General features: G+C 37.3%; 1 protein-coding gene across 2 annotated transcripts in view; it reads left to right on the top strand.

Moving 5' to 3' along the window:
• Window positions 1–20,020, top strand: part of PLXNA2 (plexin A2) — a 458,521-nt gene that overhangs the window by 381,873 nt on the left and 56,628 nt on the right. For both annotated transcript variants that reach the window (XM_053706686.1, XM_053706687.1), the window contains 5 exons: window positions 627–866; window positions 4,531–4,674; window positions 6,032–6,266; window positions 10,635–10,777; window positions 19,748–20,016. In XM_053706686.1, coding sequence (XP_053562661.1) covers window positions 627–866; window positions 4,531–4,674; window positions 6,032–6,266; window positions 10,635–10,777; window positions 19,748–20,016 — 1,031 coding nt within the window. The remainder of the gene's footprint in view (window positions 1–626; window positions 867–4,530; window positions 4,675–6,031; window positions 6,267–10,634; window positions 10,778–19,747; window positions 20,017–20,020) is intronic.

The raw sequence follows: 20,020 nt of genomic DNA, 5'->3' as shown, positions 1-20,020 counted from the left end.
ACATGAATTTCAAAGAAGCCTCTTAAAATATGGATGGGAAGGTAAAATTGGCAAATAGCTGCCCAGTATTCTCTAAGCACTAATCCACAGAAAAGCAAATGGAACACAAATACAGTAAAGGTTGTGTTTTGTAAAAAATGTAAATAACATTTTTTCCAACTTCAGGGTTATATTTAAACATAAATTAAAATATACAATCCTACAAAAATGGTAAAACATCTGGAAAAATAACAATATTGTGAATTGTTTTTATAGTTGGGTGACAGCCGTTTCATTATATTTAAAGCTTTTTGTCTTTCTGTTTATATGCTACCTGCCAATTTTCAATCATATGTTCAGGAAATTTATATTTATAAATATGAAGATATGGAAAATGAGTAGTATCACTCTGATATAAAAACACAGTAGAGCCATATTCAGCTCTGGAGTAAAAGTGCATTGCTTCTCCGGTGCTGACTTTAACTATGTGTTTAACCACATTGCGGAAGTTAAACTCTTAATTTCATTCAAGCAATAGTGTGATAATATAATCCTCTAACACATTGGGGGTTTTTTTTTATATGTTTATCGTCCTTCAAGCTACTTCATGTTTATCTTACAAATGGTTGTTTATATTTTCTCAATAGGTCTGCAAGGTTGTTAATGCTACAAGCCTGACTTGTTGGGCCCCAGCTTTAACCCCAGAGTATCGTCCTGGGCTTGACACAGTGGAGAGACCAGATGAGTTTGGTTTTATCTTTAACAACGTGCAGTCTCTGCTGATTTTCAACAACACCAAGTTCATCTATTACCCCAATCCAACATTTGAGCTTCTCAGCAACACCGGAGTCCTTGAGCAAAAACCTGGGTCTCCTATCATACTGAAGGTATGGGTCATCAGGCACTGATCCGCTCAGTGAGTCGAACTCTGCAGACAAATAAAGTAACTTTCAGCATGATGAATTTTATACTTCATGACTGAAAGTCCCCTTTATTTGCTGCACTGGTAAATCCTAGCGTTTCACAAACACTAGGATTTACCACCACTTTAAGTTATAGCGGAACAATGTGTGGCCTACTATACAGTATCTTCAGGTTTCCACAAATTTTTACTGCAGAGATTCATAAAACAAGATTAAAGGGATTTAAAACGCCTTGTAAGTAAAAGACAATTCTGTAATCTTCCTATAAAGTAACACACCAACTGGGTGTGAAAACATTCTGTATATTTTTACACCTTTTTTGCAATTGCTTGTAGTTCGTCCTACCCATTTATAGAAGTATGTGAAAATCTGTAGAGCAGTGATAGCAACCAGTACTATACACAGTGTCACATCTGTACACAAAGTGTGGGAGAAAGTGGGTTAGGGAGGGAAAGGGGTTAGAGAACGTTTGTAAATACTTTGTAGAGAAGTTTCTGATTCTGGAATGCAAGTTTTAAATGGGTTTAAAAGATTTATTTTGCAGACACATCTTTTGCAATGTTGTGTTCAGTTGCTAATATATACTATATGTATATTACATGCTTAACCCTAAAGATAACCCTACCCCTTACCTTAACGGGACAGGAAAACCCAAAAAAATGTTTTTATGACTTGGATAGAACATACAATTTTAAAAACTTTCCAATTTACTTCAATTATCAGATTTGCTTTATTCTCTTGTTATCCTTTACTGAAAGAAGCACCATTGCACTGCACTACTAGCAGCTAGATGAACACATCTAGTTAGCCAATCACAAGAGACAAATGTATGAAGGCACCAATCAGCAGCTAGCTCCCTCTAGTGTATGATATGTGCGCATTTGTTTCAACAATGGAAACCAAGAGAACAAAGCACATTTGAAAATAGAAGTGAATTTAAAAGTGTCTGACTCATGTAAGTTTAATTTTGACTTTCCTGTCCCTTTAATTGTCACCCAGCCATAACCTAAAATGGAAAATACAAACCTCATCTCCGCTTAGAGATTCTCTCAACGAGATGTCATAGGTGACAATATATTTATGTAATTGAAATCTATGTGCTATGATATTCCGGCCCCTGAGATTGGGATCAGCTGACTCACTGCCGAATAAAAATGTGATCAGAGACCCACTAGTATAGAAAAATATTTTGTTGATCCATAGTAAAAGGCATAGGGCCTGATGAAACAAAGCTCTCCGTTTACAGATGATGATATAAAATGAGCCTCCAGCACCGAGAGATCCCTAAAAAACTTCTCCAAGGTGTGTTCCTTGCATATGTGAAGAAGAGACAATCCCAGTGCAATATAGCAGTGCATGACATGAGAGTTCTTCTGCATTTATACTTTGTGCTTTGTATTTTATATTACTTCAGATTGTTTTATTACATTTAAACTTTGCACTTTCTATTTTGTTTTGTATACAGTACTGTATCCAGGATTGGGATTTTACAATTTCTGATTATGCTTTGACAGTTTCTGTGTAACATTAACATGTTAGGATCATACTTTGTATATTTATGTGTATATTTTACAAATTACTTTGCACTTTGTATCTATTCTATTTAAAATAAAACTGAAAAACCGACAGTTTCCATTTTCCAGAAGGCTTAATTTTTTTCTATGGGCCAGATATTCAAAGATTCTCTAGTTTGGACAGAAATTATAGTGCAGACTTCGCAGGAGCTGAACTCATTGAGTTATATAAGAGTGTGGAATCTGGAAGCCCCAGACAGATGAGAGATGCCTTCCATAGATAGTAATGAGGTGCCCTGGGATACAGAATTTCACAGGGAAGAGAGAAGTTAACTAGAGAACACATGAGGCTGATATAAAGGGGACGATTCTAAAAACATTGCCGGTCTAGACCAGTGTTTCCTCTAAGGCCAGTTTTGTGAACGGCCCAGCAGTGAAACAGTTGATTAGAGGAATTAGCAAACACTACACAATGCAGACTGCAATGTGTGGTTCCCTTATTTACTGTTTAAATGCTGGGCCTCACACAAAACTGGCCTTAGAGGGAACACTGGTCTAGCCCACTTGCAGCCTTCAGCTCTGCAAGTGGCGAGAGGTCTCCCATAGAAATAATGAAAGCTCTCTGTTATTTGAAAGTTTACAATGGAGGAATAAGTACACAGAACCTATGTTTAAATTTTAATATTATGCATAATACAAATCAAATGACGCTGTTTTCAGTGCTTTGTACATTAATATGACTTTTTTATATGCGTAGGTTTTCCTTTCAGAGTAATTAGTGTTTGAGTATTTTGATAAAAGCAGCAGTGAGATGTTTAGGATGAAAACGTTTACAGAATTACGCTCAGATTTGAGAGACAAATTTATTTACGCCTACGGAACGTCCATGTTCAGCCCGTTTTAAAAAACAAAAACAATTATGCTTTGTGTTTTGTACTTATAAGTACAAACTTCTGTGTTTTTTTGCACATCCAGTATACTTAAATTGTGATTTATGCTGTGCATATTTAATACGATTTATTCCTGTGTAATTTACATACAAATTTTAAGTTTTTAATAAAATATGTTACAATTTTTGATGCACCTTTAAGGGACAGTAAAGTCAAAGTTAAACTTTCAAGATTCGCATAGAGCACGCAATTTTAAACAACTTTTTTGCAATGTAATTTGTAAAAGATGCACAGAAATATACAAAGTATGATTCTAATTTGGTAAAGTAACCCAGAAATCTTCAAAGCATAACCAGAATTTGTAAAAAAAAAAAACTGCTGGATCTAAACCTAAATGTATTATAATATAAAATAGAAAGTGCAAAGTTTAAATGTAATAATATAGAAAGGACCCAATCTCAAGTGTAAAGTAACATAAAATACAAAGTGTAAGTGTAACAAAACTCTCATACCATGCAGTGCTATATTGCAATGGGCTTATCTCTCCTTCACATATAGAAATGTAGAGAACACCCCTTAGACAAGTATAGCAAAATGTGCCTGTCTAGAATCTTTTGAGAGATCTCACATTGCTGGAGAGTTACGCCCTCTTTCTTTAAGTTCAGCCCCTGTGAAGCACTACAATTTCTCTCCTAGCAGGATAATCTTTTATCAACAGGCCCATAGGGAGAAGATAGCTATGAATAATGTGAATAAAAATAAAGTGGTGGTTTGTGGATATTAATTGAATGATCTCTTTTAACAGTAAAATGTATTGTTATTTGATGCACTTTATCACTCAGGTGTCATTGTTTAGTGCAGTGAAACCTTTTTTTTGCCGTGGCACACTTTTTTACATTAAAAAATCCTGTGGCACACCACCATCCCAAAATCACACATTGTAGCCTAATACAGGATATATATACACAGTATATATATATATATATATATATATACACACACACACTGTACTGTGCTGTCATGCCATGCCTCCTACAAACTATACATGACATATTGACATTCATTTACAAACAATCATAATGATTGTCAGTCTGCCGCGGCACACCTGAGGATCTCTCACGGCACACTAGTGTGCCACGGCACACTGGTTGAAAAACACTGGTTTAGTGTACTAATTTATTTTACCCTTAAACAGGTTGTAATTTGCAATTATTTTCTTAACAGGGGAGAAACCTATGTCCACCGGCGGCAGGAGGAGCCAAGCTGAATTACACAGTATTCATTGGAGAGACACCGTGTGCTGTCACCGTGTCTGAGACGCAACTTCTCTGCGAGTCACCAAACCTCACTGGCCAGCACAAAGTGACTGTGAGTTTGCACTGTACTCATATTAAAATGTTTTACAGTTTTTTGTAATGTATTTTCCTGACCTTGGTAAACCAGTTATTTCCTGCCAGTCTTGTAGATGCCGCCAGCAGAGATGGGAACAAATGAGCACAAAACACTTAAAAAAAATCCTTGTTTGTATTATATAGACTAGTGTAGTATATTTTAAGTTTCCATACGATAACAAATTAATTTTAGTGAAAGATAGCCCACCATATTATTTTTTTTAAGTGCAGCGGTCTTCACTTAGCCCTTATTGTTCTTAATGGAGGGAACTTGTGCCTTTTGCTCGAGAAACAAGAAAAAACTGGCCTTAAAGGGACAGTAAAAGTTCAGAATAATGTTATATAATTCTGCACACAATGCAGAATTATATAACATTATTTAAGCGGGAACTTCAAAATGTAAAAGTATTTTCAGAATTTTCAGTGAACATTGGATTCCGCTCCAGGATCTACTGAGTGGGTCTTGAATATCCAAGGAGCTTCACTGGCTTGCTGGTTAGTCACAGCACGCCTGGTCGCGCTATTGGAATAAATGTAGCTCGCTCCCGCTCTGGTCTAGTAGCAGGAGCGAGCTTCATTTATTCTAATAGCGCGACCGGGCGTGCTGTGACTAACCAGCAAGCCCGTGAAGCGCTTTGGATATTCAAGACCCGCTCAGTAGATCCTGGAGTGGAGTACAAAGTTCACTGAAAATTCTGAAAATACTTTTACATTTTTTAAGTTACAGCTTAAATAATGTTATATAATTCTGCACTGTGTGCATAATTATATAACATTATTCTGAACCTTTACTGTCCCTTTAAGGGGTAGGAAAAGTGATAGGGATGTGCAAATATTCAGCATTTTTTTAAAATGCCAAAATGGCCACAAGTTTGCAGCATTTATTTAATTTCAGTGCTTGATTTATTAAAATGTAACACAAAAATATGAATAATACCCAAATAAATACATCCTTGAAATGAGCTGAGTGCTGCACAACGTGGGCATTTTTGGCATTTGTTTACCAATGAATTTAGAATGACGAATATTTGCACATCCCTAGTAAGTGGGGGTTAATGCAGTTGCCTATTTTTCAATAAAATCACCCTATGGAAACATCTTAAATACACTACACTAATCTATATTATACACATGGAGACATTATGAGTTTTATGTCGATTTATTTATTTACGCTTTGTGTTCCTTTTTATTTTTTTTATATATGTATAAATTATTTCCTCTCCTGTTCTAACTTCTGTTTTGGCATTTCCTTCTTTACAAACCTCACCTTTTTGCATCTTTTTTCTTTGCCTACCTCAATCTTTTTCACTTTTTTTCTCTCTCTCCACTGATAGGTCCACGTTGGTGGCATGATATTCTCCCCGGGTTCCGTCAACATAATTTCCGATAGCCTCCTCACACTTCCCGCTATCGTCAGCATCGCTGCTGGAGGAAGTTTACTCCTTATCATCGTCATTATCGTGCTAATTGCTTACAAACGCAAATCCAGAGAGAACGATCTTACACTAAAGAGGCTACAAATGCAGATGGATAACTTGGAATCACGAGTGGCCTTGGAGTGCAAGGAAGGTGAGTACTGTCTGAATGTTGATTTTTAAAGGAAAAGGAAACAGACATAATTTTCTTGAATATCATTAAAGGGATAAGAAAGTCAAAATTAAACTTGAATGATTCAGATAGAGCATGTTATTTTAAGACACTTTTAAATTCCTGTCTCTTTTCAAATGTGCTTTGTTCTCTTGGTATCCCTTGTTGAAAAAGAATACGCACATATCCTAATCTAGTGGGAGCTAACTGCTGATTGGTGCCTGCACACATTTGTCTCCTGTGATTGGCTAACTAGATGTGTTCATCTAGCTGCCAGTAGTGCAATGCTGCTGTTCCTTCAGCAAGGGATAACAAGAGAATAAAGCAAATTTGACAACAGAAGTAAATTGCAAAGTTGAATAAAATTATATGTTCTATCGGAATTATGAAAGAAAAAATTGAGGTTTCCTCTCCCTTTAATAATGTACTGAGACTGTATAGTACTACACTTTTTATTTATGGTATACTGGGCATAAAGGGATGTGGAACCCCAAATTTTATTTTGTGATTCAGACAGAGACTACAATTTTAAAAAAAGTTTCCAATTTACATCAATTATCAAATTTGCTTTGTTCCTATGGTATTCTTTGTTGAAGAGATACCTAGGTAGGTGCCTGGAGCACTATATGGCAGGGAATAGTGCTGCCCTCTAGTGCGCTTGCAAATGAATAACATTCTTGTAAAACTGCTGCCGTATAGTGCTCCAGACATGTGCACGCTCTTGAGCTTATCTCCCTGCTTTTCAACTAAAGATACCAAGAGAACTAAGAACATTTGACAATATAAGTAAATTAAAAAGTTGCTTAAAATTGCATGCTCTATCTAAATCATTAAAGAAAAAAAAATGGGTTTCATGTCCCCTTTAAGTATAGGAGAACAATTGTAACCACATCATTAGAACACCCCACAAAGCCTATGGCCATCCACTTGTGACATCTTTCTTTCTATTCAGTGGAATAGGAAGGCATTTTACTATTACAAACATTTATTTAAAACATGTTTTGAGCATCTCATGCAACTATGTATATTAAAGGGGTATAACAGTGCCCCTATATTAAAAACAAATATGTTAAAGTAAAAAAAAAACAAAAAAAAAACAGCAAACAACTTTTTCTGGCAAAAAAGCACTTAGAATTCCTCACTGTAGCCACTGTCCCCAGAGAGATGAGAGGAGACATTGGGGCCCGTGTTTCTAAAGACCGCTGCTCCATAACCCTGTCCGCCTGCTCTGATGAGGCGGACAGGAATCGCCGGAAATCAACCCGATCGAGTACAATCTGGTTGATTGACACCTCCCTGCTGGCGGCCGATTGGCCGCGAGTCAGCAGGGGGCGGCGTTGCACCAGCAGCTCTTGTGAGCTGCTGGTGCAATGTTAAATGCAGAGAGCGTATTGCTCTCCGCATTTAGCGAGGTCTTGCGGACCTGATCCGCATTGTCGGATCAGGTCCGCAAGACCTTTGATAAATAGGCTTCATTGTTTGAACTTAGGTTGCATGCTGTCTCTTCTGAGCATGAGCAAAACAAATTTACTGTCTCTCTAGCATTATTTGAATAGTAAATCTGCTCAAGTTACTCTAGAAGACGTATGACATCAAGCTAGATAAGCCATCCTGTAGAGACAGAAGTAGGGCTGTGACAGAAGTAATGGACACTGCGCAAATGGAGTAAAAAGAAATAAAAGGTAAAATCCTTTTAAAATGATGAATAATACATAATGCAATGATTTATATCAAGTATAATACACTACTTAGTGCATTATATTATTATAACAATGAAACAGACAGTTTAATATCCCTTTATTGACAGAAACATCCACTAACAAAACTGTTGAAAATATAGAAAAAGTGATGCTCAATTAATTTTGAACATGACCTCACTATTACAGTGCCCCTCATTAACCCCCCAATAATCTATAAATCTAGGCCACTGTGTTGCATCTTGCAGGGTCAGCCAAACTGCAGCATACATATTTATGGTATATGTACTCCAGCCTCTCTCTAAAGAAAAATAGAAAAGGCACAATTAAGTAAGGGAAATTACTGGAGAAGCAAGTAAAGTGCTTATTACACTTATGTTGGATTTAATTTTGAGGGTGAGAATCAAAAATCTAATAAAGGCCCATAAAGCTGAGTGAGGTTAAATAATGTAACTAAATCCTAATGTTCTCATTTAAAGGGATATTTAAAGTGCTCATTTGGTAAAAAACAAATGTTAAATCAAAGTGAATATAAAAAGAAGCAGATTGTGTAAAAAACAACACATAACTTACTTGTTTTCTTGAAAAATTAGCACTTAGAAATTCTCAGTGTAGCCCCCAGTGTGACAAGAGGAGAAGAAGTTTTCTTCTGTCAGTTCTGGACAAGAGCAAATCTGACTCCCTGTTATCTAGTCTGTTCAGTAGCCTAGAAGTTTTATGAGATCAGGCTAAGATAAAACTTCCTGCAAAGGCCTCCTCCTTGTAGGGCTGTGACAGGAAGCTCAAATGTAGTATTAAAAAAAAGAAAGAAAAGGTAAAATTCATTTAAATAGATGAATAATACATATTGCAAACAAATCTATTAAGTATAAGCAACTGCTTAGTGCTTTTTTAGTACAACAATGAAACAGACTGTTTAACATCCCTTTAAAGGGACAGGAGACTTCTATTATGATTCGGATAGAACATACAGTTTGTATCAACTTTCCAATATACTTCTATTAATAAATTTGTTTCATTCTATCTATGTTATCTTTTGCTGAAAGTACATTGGCAGCTAGCTGAACAAATCTAGTTAGCCAATCACAACTGACAAATGTGTGCAGGGACCAATCAGTATCTAGCTCCCACTAGTGTAGGATATGTGCATAGTCTTTTTAAACAAGGAATACTAATAGATCAAAGAACATTTGAATATAGAAGAGAATTTAAAAGTGTCTAAAAATGATATGCTCTATCTGAATCATGCAAGTTTAATTTTGTCTTTTCTATCCCTTTAACATTCGTTTGCTTTAGTTTGCAGCAAGACAGGACCTATTGGTATTTTGAAATCATTGTTTTTACACTTAAATCAAATATAAGGCCCGAATTAACAAATGGCGGGCGGACATGATTCGCTGTAGTCCGCCCGACATTGCTAAATGCCAACAGCATACGCTGTCGACATTTATCATTGCACAAGTATTTCTAGTGAAATGCTTGTTCAATGCCGCTGCTTTTTAACTTCTAGTTCCGGTGAGCCGCAAGGTTTGCGCGGCATAAGCAGCACCCACTGCTTAGTAAATATACCCTATAGTCTTTTTGTTTATAAAGAAATGCTACTGGTGATATCTAAATAAATAAACATTATATAGTTTTGTGGCCCTAAACAGCTCCACATTTGGGTTACTGGAATTTCTTTAATGCTTAGAAAGATTTGCTGCCCTGCTGCCTAATGCATTATTGATTCTGTTTCTACTGACGGTTCACTGTATTAAATTTGTCTCCTTTTGTTTTTGCACATGTTCTGGCGAGCCAAACAACAGTCGTGTATGTTAAAGGTTTTTTTGTTTTGTTTTTTTAGCAGCTGGTCCCTGGCCTGGGATGTTTAGAGATTTCACTGGACATAGAGCCAGTGGGATAAAAAGCTGCCATCTGTTGTCTGTGCCCTAAACTGGTAGTTTTCACTAATCAAGTTAACCATTCTGCAATACACTGTGGCCAACTCTGGCTGCACAAGTAATAAAGGGATATTACAGTTAAAACTATCCATTTTGTTACATTGCATTGTTAAACAAGTTTCATTATAATAGTTAAATACATGGTGAGATATTTGCCTCTATGCCACTTCAGCTGAGAATACAGCTTTTGGAGCCAATAAGGATCATGGATACACGTGTATGCTCCAATCAAGGGCATAAAGCACCTCATAAAGTGGCATACCTTGTTATATTGCGCTTTGCATATATTGCTCTTTTTACAAATAGAAGGTTTGTAGCAACCGTGTCGGGCAAGAATTTTTCCAACATATATACATAAATACACATGCATACATATATATATATATATATTACACCTATACACACACACCACCAGCAAAAAGATTATGACTCACTGAAGGCTCAGATAATGGTTAGCATTTTGTAGCAATAATTCTTTTTAATTAAGGTATGTACATAGTTTTTTTAGACATAATGCTATACACTTAATAGACTACAGTAAAGTGTAAATATAACTTTTATATGCACTGGGAACAAAAATGAGTGTGTCAATTTATTGCTATATTCGCTTTATTGTGGTGGTCTGTAATCGAACCCGCAATATCTCCAAGGTATGCCTGTATTGAGATTCCTTTTATTCATTCATTTACATTTCCTTCTTCTATCCTTGCTAGCTTTTGCCGAGCTTCAGACAGATATAAATGAACTCACCAGTGATTTGGACCGCTCTGGGATACCGTACCTTGATTATAGGACCTACGCAATGCGTGTTCTGTTTCCTGGCATAGAGGACCACCCTGTGCTTCGGGAACTTGAGGTCAGTAAAATATATATAAATTGTTTTATTATAGGAAGCTGGATATCTATCTATCTGTATATATACTGTATGTGTATATATATATATATATATAAAATACAGATATAGCAAACTGAATTCAGCAAAAAATACATTTGAGACGTAGTGTCTGGGATATCTGTATTTTTTTATAGTTTGTAGAAGATAAAATTAGTATGTTTTGTGAAAATATTCATGATAGATAGATACTTGTATTAGAAAACGTTAAATCATAATACCTCACTTACATGTACTCATTTCTAAACATTAAATAAATGCTAGGTAAAATTATGTATTCAAAGAGAACATTATCCTGAGAATGATATGTAAATGTATTTTTATATGATGTTAGTTCTTTAATATTGCAAAAAAAATTGAATTTGTAGTATCCTTAAAGCAATAGACACTGCCATATTATAACCTAGGTTTCATTACCTGCTGAGGCCAATCAGGAACTGCTTTAAAGTAGAGTGCAGCCAATGACTGTATATTGTTTTTTTTTAAACATTTTATAGTATAAACTCAAAGGGCCCCATTTATCAATTGTCACTGTAGCGAATCATGTCCTCTGGACATCACTGGAGGCGGACAGCATGAGCTGTTCACATTTATCATTGCAAAAGCATTTCACTAGAAATGCTGGTGTAATGCCGCCCGCTGCTCACTGGCGTCCAATTGGCCACTAGCAGGGACTGTCAATCATCCAATCGTATCAGAACAGGATGATTTTAATCCTCCGCCTTTTTTGTTTAAACAATGGGCTTCCGAAGCAACAATCGCTGCTTGATAAATGGAGCCTAAAGTGTTTACTGTCCCTTTAAACTTGTATTACATTTGGGACTTTATATGTTTTTGAATTTTCTCCTTGATGTGGGGTATGTTTTGTTTTCATGCACTGGCAAATCTGTTTCTCCTTAAGACCCCATTCCCAACAATTTCAACTCATATATTTCTCACAACCTGAGGCCAAGGAAACATGTTGGTGTTGGGCCCATTGATCTGTTATAAAAATAATAAAACATTTGGATAAGATAGAGTATGAAGGCATAGAGCCATAGAAATACCCCTTAAAATCTTCCCCCCTCTGAAATCCTGCACCCCAAGGGAGAAGTCTAGCTGTGATCTGCCAAAAATATACACTTTCATTGACCCTCTATGTACTGGGACATGAAGCCCAAAATTTGTCTTTCATAATTTGCACTACTGGGAGCTAGCTGAACACATTTGGTGAGCCAATGGCAAGACAACAATCAGCAGCTAGCTCCCAGTAGTGCAGTGCTGCACCTAAACCTACCTAGATAAGCTTTTCAACATACAACACCAAGAGAGCACAGAAAGTTAGATAATAGAAGTAAACTGGAAAGTTGTTTAAAATGACTTGTATCTTAGTCAGGAATGTTTGATTTTGACTTTACTGTCCCTTTAAGTTATGCACGTAAATGTACTTTAAAGGGACATTCCGGTCAAAATCACTGCACGTGCATGTAAAGCATAACTAGATATTCTCAGTGCACCAGCATTTTAAATACTGCAGCTGCTCAGAGAGCCAGTGGGGCCTGTATCATGCCAGCAAGTAACAAATTGAGTCATTACCAGATGGTACATACACCTTAGACTCTCAGAGTAAGTGCTGAGTTGAAAATGCTGGTGCACGGAGCATACTTAAATACAGTTTTGAAACAGATATAGATTTTATTAGAAGCATTATTGCTAATACATGTATATTACAAAAATGTTTCTATTCAAAACTGAAATGCATCCATGTGGATTCCAGTTTTGGCTGGAATGTCCCTTTAAGCTAAACAACATCACAGTGCAGATATACATTACTAACATAGGATGTCTAAAATAAACTTTAACAATGTGCTCTCTATAATGGATGTATATGGCATAGCACAGGTGTTGGCATGTTTCAGCCACGCTCCCTGTATTCTGCTGCAGGCGCAGGCTGTTTGCTGCTAACTCCCTGTCTCCGAACAGCCATGGGTCATTGACCCTCAGTGATGAACTGCAGCCGAGCTGGGAGTCAGCGCAAAGATGCTGGTAATGAAATCCAGGGAAGGTAATGGCCTTATATTAAATCAGTCTCAAGGGATGTAGCGATAAGAGGGGGCATATATTCACATAGGAGGGTGAGGGGTAATGGAGAATTTTTTTATTATGTATGAAAAAATAAGCAGTATAGCAAAATGCATAGTATGGCACATGAACAAATAACAGAGCCAGGAGTTGTTCATATTATTTTTATTATACACTTTTTTCTGTTGGATGTTCAGCTGGATTTTATTTTATTTTCAAAATCTGTGTGTATATTGATGAACTGTGGAATAAACTGTATCATTTTGACAGAGATAAAAAAGAGATAACCAGAGAATTTTTTTAATTCAAAACCATTCCAGTCTTTTAGAAAACCCTGTGATAACCCACTTACATACATTCCAACATGCAGTGGAGACTATCTGTGATGGGGAGACTGGTGGCTTAGTTAGGATGATCCAGAAAATAGTCACAGCAAATTGGGGGCACATGGGGCAGAGTTGGGCAGAAATGGGGTCAAAGCAGGTGGGGGTGGACGGATCTGTGTACTTTTATAAGGCCCTGGATAGCTTTGGAGGGAGACAGCAGGAGAAGTGCCAGATGACTGTTCAGCAAAATACAAGACTGTTTGGAGCGCTACACTTAGAGTGATACAAATGCATTTGAAAAGTAATAACACCCAGGGACGAAACTACAGGAGGTGCAGAGGTCGCAATTGCGACTGGGCCCCCAAGGGTGGGGGCCCAGCTTAAAAAAAATAAATAATGTTGATCTGCCACTGCCTGCACTGATATCAAGTGAGTGTGACATGATGCTTCACTAGTGTCTCTGACTACAGGGGTTAGTCGTTCTGTTTTACCCATTGGTGTTTATGTGTGTATGTATGTGACTGTGTATGTATTTATGGTGTGTGTGTGTATGTATGTTTTTGGAACCAGCAAATTACAGACCTTTTTACTACAGCATGGGGGGGGTAAACAGTGTCACTATACAGTACCACTATATACAGTACGGGGGGAGGCTGGACCGTGACTACTGTGGTCACTTTATAAAGTACTGGGGTGGGTAGGGTCAGGCCAGCCATCTCACTGGCAGATTATAGACTGTGTTACTGACTCACTATATACAGTACTAGTGGGTTAAACAGTGTCACTATATACAGTAATAGGGGGTCTGACCATCTCACAGACTGTGGGCACAGGGTACCTCCTTTTGCAGACATGTAATCTAATTCACATTTTTTTCTGTGTTAAATGTTAAACAAAAAAAAAAGATATGTATCAAATTCACTTTTTTTTTTATTATTACAATATTCATTTGTGATTGCAATGAAATGTGTCGACCTTTAAATACATGAATTATAAAATTATTAAAAAATTATTTTAAATGATTAATTTCACACATTATGAATTGATATTAATGGTTAAGTGAAAAAAAACTTTTGTTAAACGTATTAGACCGTCATTATTAACAATGAATTAATTTGATGCCATAGTTTAATTTTGCTTTGGCACAAAAATCAATGCAGAAAAACCCTTGAAAAACCTTCTTTTGTTTATGCCCTTGACTAGATTTCACTGTCATATTTTAGTAGTTTAAACCACAGATCCTCTAATGTATTAGAATTAGTTTAAATGGAAAACAAAAATTAGCCTCTACATTTTTTTTGTAATGAATAGACTTGATAGGACAATTAAAGGACCACTAAATACAGTATAATTAAATAATTGACGAATGCGCAATAAAAAGATAATGCAATAGCACTTACTTTAAATTTGAAGTGAGCTGTAGAATATTTTAGAGCAAATTTCAAAGATCATTCACCCCCCCCCATTGTAGCATGTGGCAGCCATCAACCAATCACATGCATATAAAAAGAATGTGCACGCTATTGGAAAGTTGTTTTTAAATTGCATGCTCAATCTGAATCATGAAACTTTCATTTTGACTTAGTGACCTTGTTGTTTTATTCACTGTCTTTATATAAACTCATTTCTGTGCTTTTGCTTTAAAAAAAAACAGATGTTCTTGTGCTGAATTAAAACTTCTAGGTTGTCCCTATAAGCCAGGGGTGTCCAAACTTTGCTCTCCAGAGGTTTTGGAACTACATTTCCGATGATGCTCAGCCAGCATTTTATCTAGCTGAGCATCATGGGAAATGTAGTTCCAAAACCTCTGGAGAGCAAAGTTTGGACACCCCTGCTATAAGCCAATAAACAATCAAGTCCTGGGACCCAGTTGTACACAAATTTCTAACATGTTAAACTGTTGTTTTTTTATATATATATGATAAAAAAAATTGAGCAATGTGTCCTTTTAATATATGCATGGATATTGAAGCATACATCGAAAAGTATCTCTTAATATCAGCTAAGTTGTCTGAATAATTGCCCTGATACCTTGCAGACGTTCCCCCACAAAGCAGTTAGCGCCTATGCTTTGAGGCCAGCTCATGTAGTCCCAGCAGGGCAGATATTAACATACACAGAGAAAGGGATAGGTATTTGAATTGCTGAGTAGCTTGGCAGAATATTTTTTGCTGTTGGTTTTGTCTCCCTGAACACGTAGTGTTCAACTTTCGTTAAAGCAAACAACAATAATTTTTAAGCAGGATGAGACACTAAATTACTCCCTGATGTGCTTTGAGTGAGGTCGGGAAGGAGGGGTTGACAAGAACGTGTTTATGTGTCTCACTGCACAGCAGAGATTTGGATGAGGTTCATATATATACAAAAATTATGTATATTATTAGCTGACATGGCCAGAGTCAATTCTACTTGGATCTTCTACTGCAGTAAAAGAAATCTAAAATTATCAGCAAGATTCAAAATGATACAATTTGTGAGTGTACCCGTAGTTTACAACAATAGGAATCTATATGGGTCAAGCCATATGTGTGTTTTCACAACAAATCAACGTGTAAATCATGCGATTGGTAGAGTACACACTACATATAATAGCATATAAACACAAACTTGCACATAGATATTTACACTCTCACACATTCTGTCTCACACACAAACACACTCTCTCTCACACACACACTCGCATAAACTCTAAACACACACACACTCTCACATAAAGACAAACACACAAAGATACTAACACATACACTAACACACTCTCACACATTCTATCTCACACACACTCTCTCTCACACACACACATTGTCACACAAACTCTAAACACACTAACACATACACACACATACTCTCTCTCAGACACACTCTCACATAAAGACACACACACAAAGATACTAACACACACTAACACTCTCACACATTCTATCTCACACACACTCTCTCTCACACACACTCTCACATAAAGACACACACACAAAGATACTAACTCTCACATACTAAGACAAACTCTCTCACACACACACACACACACTCGCACACACAAATACAATCACTCTTTCACACAGACTCAAAGACACTGACAAACCCAAAGACACACACACTCACACACAAAGACACACACACAAGATAAATAGCTGTAGGAATGTGCAGTATGTTGCAAATGCACAATGTCACCTTTTCTTTTGCAAGATGTACCGAGTCCACGGATTCATCCTAACTTGTGGGATATTTTCCTTCCTGACAGGAAGTAGCAAAGAGAGCACCACAGCAGAGCTGTCTATAAAGCTCCCCCTTAACTCCACCCCCAGTCATTCTCTTTGCTGGCTCTAAGCTGGAAGGGTAAAGAGAAGAGGTGTTAAACTGTTAGTTATTATTTAATCTTCAATCAAGAGTTTGTTATTTTTAAATGGTACCGGTGTTGTACTATTTACTCTCAGGCAGGACATAGATGAAGATTTCTGCCTGGAGGATGATGATCTTAGCATTTGTAACTAAGGTCCACTGCTGTTCCCACATGAGCTGAGGAGTATAGGAAAACTTCAGTGTGAAGAACGGTTTCTTGCTATACAGCAATGAGGTATGTTCAGTCATATTTTCTGCAGAAACTGTGTTAACTCAGAAAGGCTGACAGTGTCCCCATTAGGGGAAGGGTAAGCAGTAATCCTAGTGTTATCAGATGTTTTTACTAGCTTGCATAAAGGGTTATTTTTTTGTGGGCACTCAGTTTGTTATGTGAATTTGGGACAAACGTTTTTGTGTCTGGGAGTAACGTTTTCTGTTTTATGGGACATTCGCTTGAGGGTTCTTTGGGTTTTTTTATAACCCACATGGCTTTCAGGCAGGGTTTGTTAGTTTTGTGCAGGCCCCAGCAACATCGAGTGAGGTGGGTGGGGCCTACCATTTACAAACAGCAAGCAACTTCTCCTGTGGTCCTGATAGTCTTCTGAGGGACTAATTGAAGCTTTAAACCCCATATTATCGCTTCCTAAGGACAGGTAGGGCCACAGCAGAGCTGTGGCAAGGTGCTTTAGGGGTTTTTAACCGGTTTTAGACAATTATCAATCTGTTTGGGGGTCTATTGCTTTTTTACTTGTGGTGCAATCCTTCTAAAGCTTAGTGGGTACACTGTTAAAATTTATGAATTACAGCTCACTCCACTAGAGTGGTGGCTTCCACATGGGCTTTTAAAAATGATGCTTCTGTTGAACAGATTTGTAAGGCTGCGACTTGGTCTTCGCTTCATACCTTTTCCAAATTTTCCAAATTTGATACTTCGGAGGCTATTTTTGGGAGAAAGGTTTTGCAAGCAGTGGTGCCTTCCGTTTAGGTTCCTGTCTTGTCCCTCCCTTCATCCATGTCGTAAAGCTTTGGTATTGGTATCCCACAAGTTAGGATGAATCCGTGGACTCGGTACATCTTGCAAAAGAAAACAAAATTTATGCTTACCTGATAAATTTCTTTCTTTTGCGATGTACCGAGTCCACGGCCCGCCCTGTCTATTCAAGACAGATAGTATTTTTTATGTAAACTTCAGTCACCTCTGCACCTTATAGTTTCTCCTTTTCTTCCTTGGCCTTTGGTCGAATGACTGGAGGGTGGAGTTAAGGGGGGAGCTATATAGACAGCTCTGCTGTGGTTCTCTCTTTGCTACTTCCTGTCAGGAAGGACAATATCCCACAAGTTAGGATGAATCTGTGGACTCGGTACATCGCAAAAGAAAGAAATTTATCAGGTAAGCATAAATTTTGTTTTTTGGCTGTTTCCCACCAATGCCAGACATTTGCATGTCCAGGTCTGACTCAGCTTCAAATCCGGACACACAGATGGAAACCTAAACTTTCCGGCTCATTCCCAGACAGGAGGCAACCCTACCGATTGGGCATGTATGGTATTAGAATACTCAGCACCATGCTTGTATCTTTTCAAGAATATCATGTAAATGTTTAGTATTTTTAAGACAAAACCATGTAAAAGTTTGTATCTTTGTGTGAAAACCATAAAAGTTTAGAAGATTTATATAAATCACATATTTTACTGAACACCAAAGCCAAATGGTATTTATAAAAAAATATGTTCAACTGTTCACTTTTATGCTAAAGTTCTAATTAATAGCTGTTGCTGGGTGCTCTGATGAAGGATTATTGCCATAAAACGCATAAAGGTGCTTTTTCTGTTTGTGCCGCTCTTTTGCCTCTATTTGTGCAATTGCATTTCTATTTAGTTCTTACTGTGTATTTTGAATAGCTCTGGATTTTGAATATGCTCAAACCTGTATCATCATGTGCTTGTTTAGATGGGAATCATCTTTTTTTCAGGCCAAAAGAGAGCTACTAAAATGAGAAGCATAATTCAGGGATAATTTAAACACTCCGAACTACAAAAGAATGGGGATGTAGAATACACTAGTATTACGTAGTACAAAGTAGTAAAGAAATTCTATACATATATTGCTTCCCACAGACATGGGGGCCCAATTATTAAGCTCCGAATGGAGCTTGAAGGCCCGTGTTTCTGGCGAGCTTGCAGACTCGCCAGAAACAGCAGTTATGAAGCAGCGGTCTAAAGACCACTGCTCCATAACCTGTCTGCCTGCTCTGAGCAGGCGGACAGACATAGCCCCAATTCAATCCAATCGAATACTATCGGGTTGATTGACACCTCCCTGCTTGTGGCCTGATTGGCCGTGAGTCTGCAGGGGGCGGCGTTGCACCAGCAGTTCACAAGAGCTGCTGGTGCAATGCTGAATACGGAGAACGTATTGCTCTCCGCATTCAGCGAGGTCAGGCGGACCTGATCCGCACTGTCGGATCAGGTCCGCCAGACCTGTGATAAATATCCCCCTTATTCTGAAGGCAGTATGAACTAACATTGCAAAGTTAGTAAAAGAATATTTTATTGTTACATTTGACATTCCAAAGTCACATAAAGGAAATGTTAACAATTGATTGCAAAAAAAACACAAATATTTAAAAAAACATTCAAATTCATTTAGAATGAACAAACACCACCAACATTTATTATTTGTAATAAACATACCAGAGCTTTTCATGTTTATGTAGATGGAAAAATAGGGTGAATAGATTCATTTATTGAAACTTTTCTCCCTTCAAATTCTATGTTTTATTAGTTCGGTTCCTTTTGAACAAATAGATATGGAAACCCACATTTTATATCATGCATTTAAACACTTGTAGAGTAGTGCAGAAAAATAATACTGATGTGATATCAGTCTGTTTAAAGGAAATAACATTTTCTTGATGCAATAGACCTCAAGGGATTTATGGGATATTGATGTGATGGATAATGACCTTATGCCTGGCCAAACTGCAGAGGGACTTCTGAGCCTCCATTGTAGTTTTATATGGAAAACTAGACCTAGAAGAAGTAGGGCAATTTACCTATATGTCTGTTTCTAGCCCAAAAGCTTTGATAATACTGTAAGCTAAATGACCTTTGCTAGGTTGGACAGATCTTGCATTGAGTTGCATCTGTGTTCTGTGTTATGGTTGAATAAAGTTTAATAGTTGTCAAAACCATCCTTTTGTGCCCACAGGTGCAGGGTAACGGACAACAGAATGTGGAAAAAGCCTTAAAACTCTTTGCACAGCTAATCAACAACAAAGTTTTTCTGCTGACATTCATCCGAACCCTAGAGATGCAGCGGAGTTTTTCTATGCGCGACCGTGGAAATGTGGCGTCCCTTATCATGACGGCCTTGCAGGGGAAGTTGGAATATGCCACTGATGTCCTAAAGCAGCTGCTTTCTGATTTGATAGAAAAAAATCTAGAGAACAAGAACCACCCCAAGCTATTACTCCGCAGGTAA

This window comes from Bombina bombina, chromosome 3 (genome assembly GCF_027579735.1).
Source record: "Bombina bombina isolate aBomBom1 chromosome 3, aBomBom1.pri, whole genome shotgun sequence".
NCBI lineage: Eukaryota > Metazoa > Chordata > Amphibia > Anura > Bombinatoridae > Bombina > Bombina bombina.
Note: the sequence above shows the minus strand (reverse complement) of the source record. Positions and strands in the feature narration are given on the sequence as shown.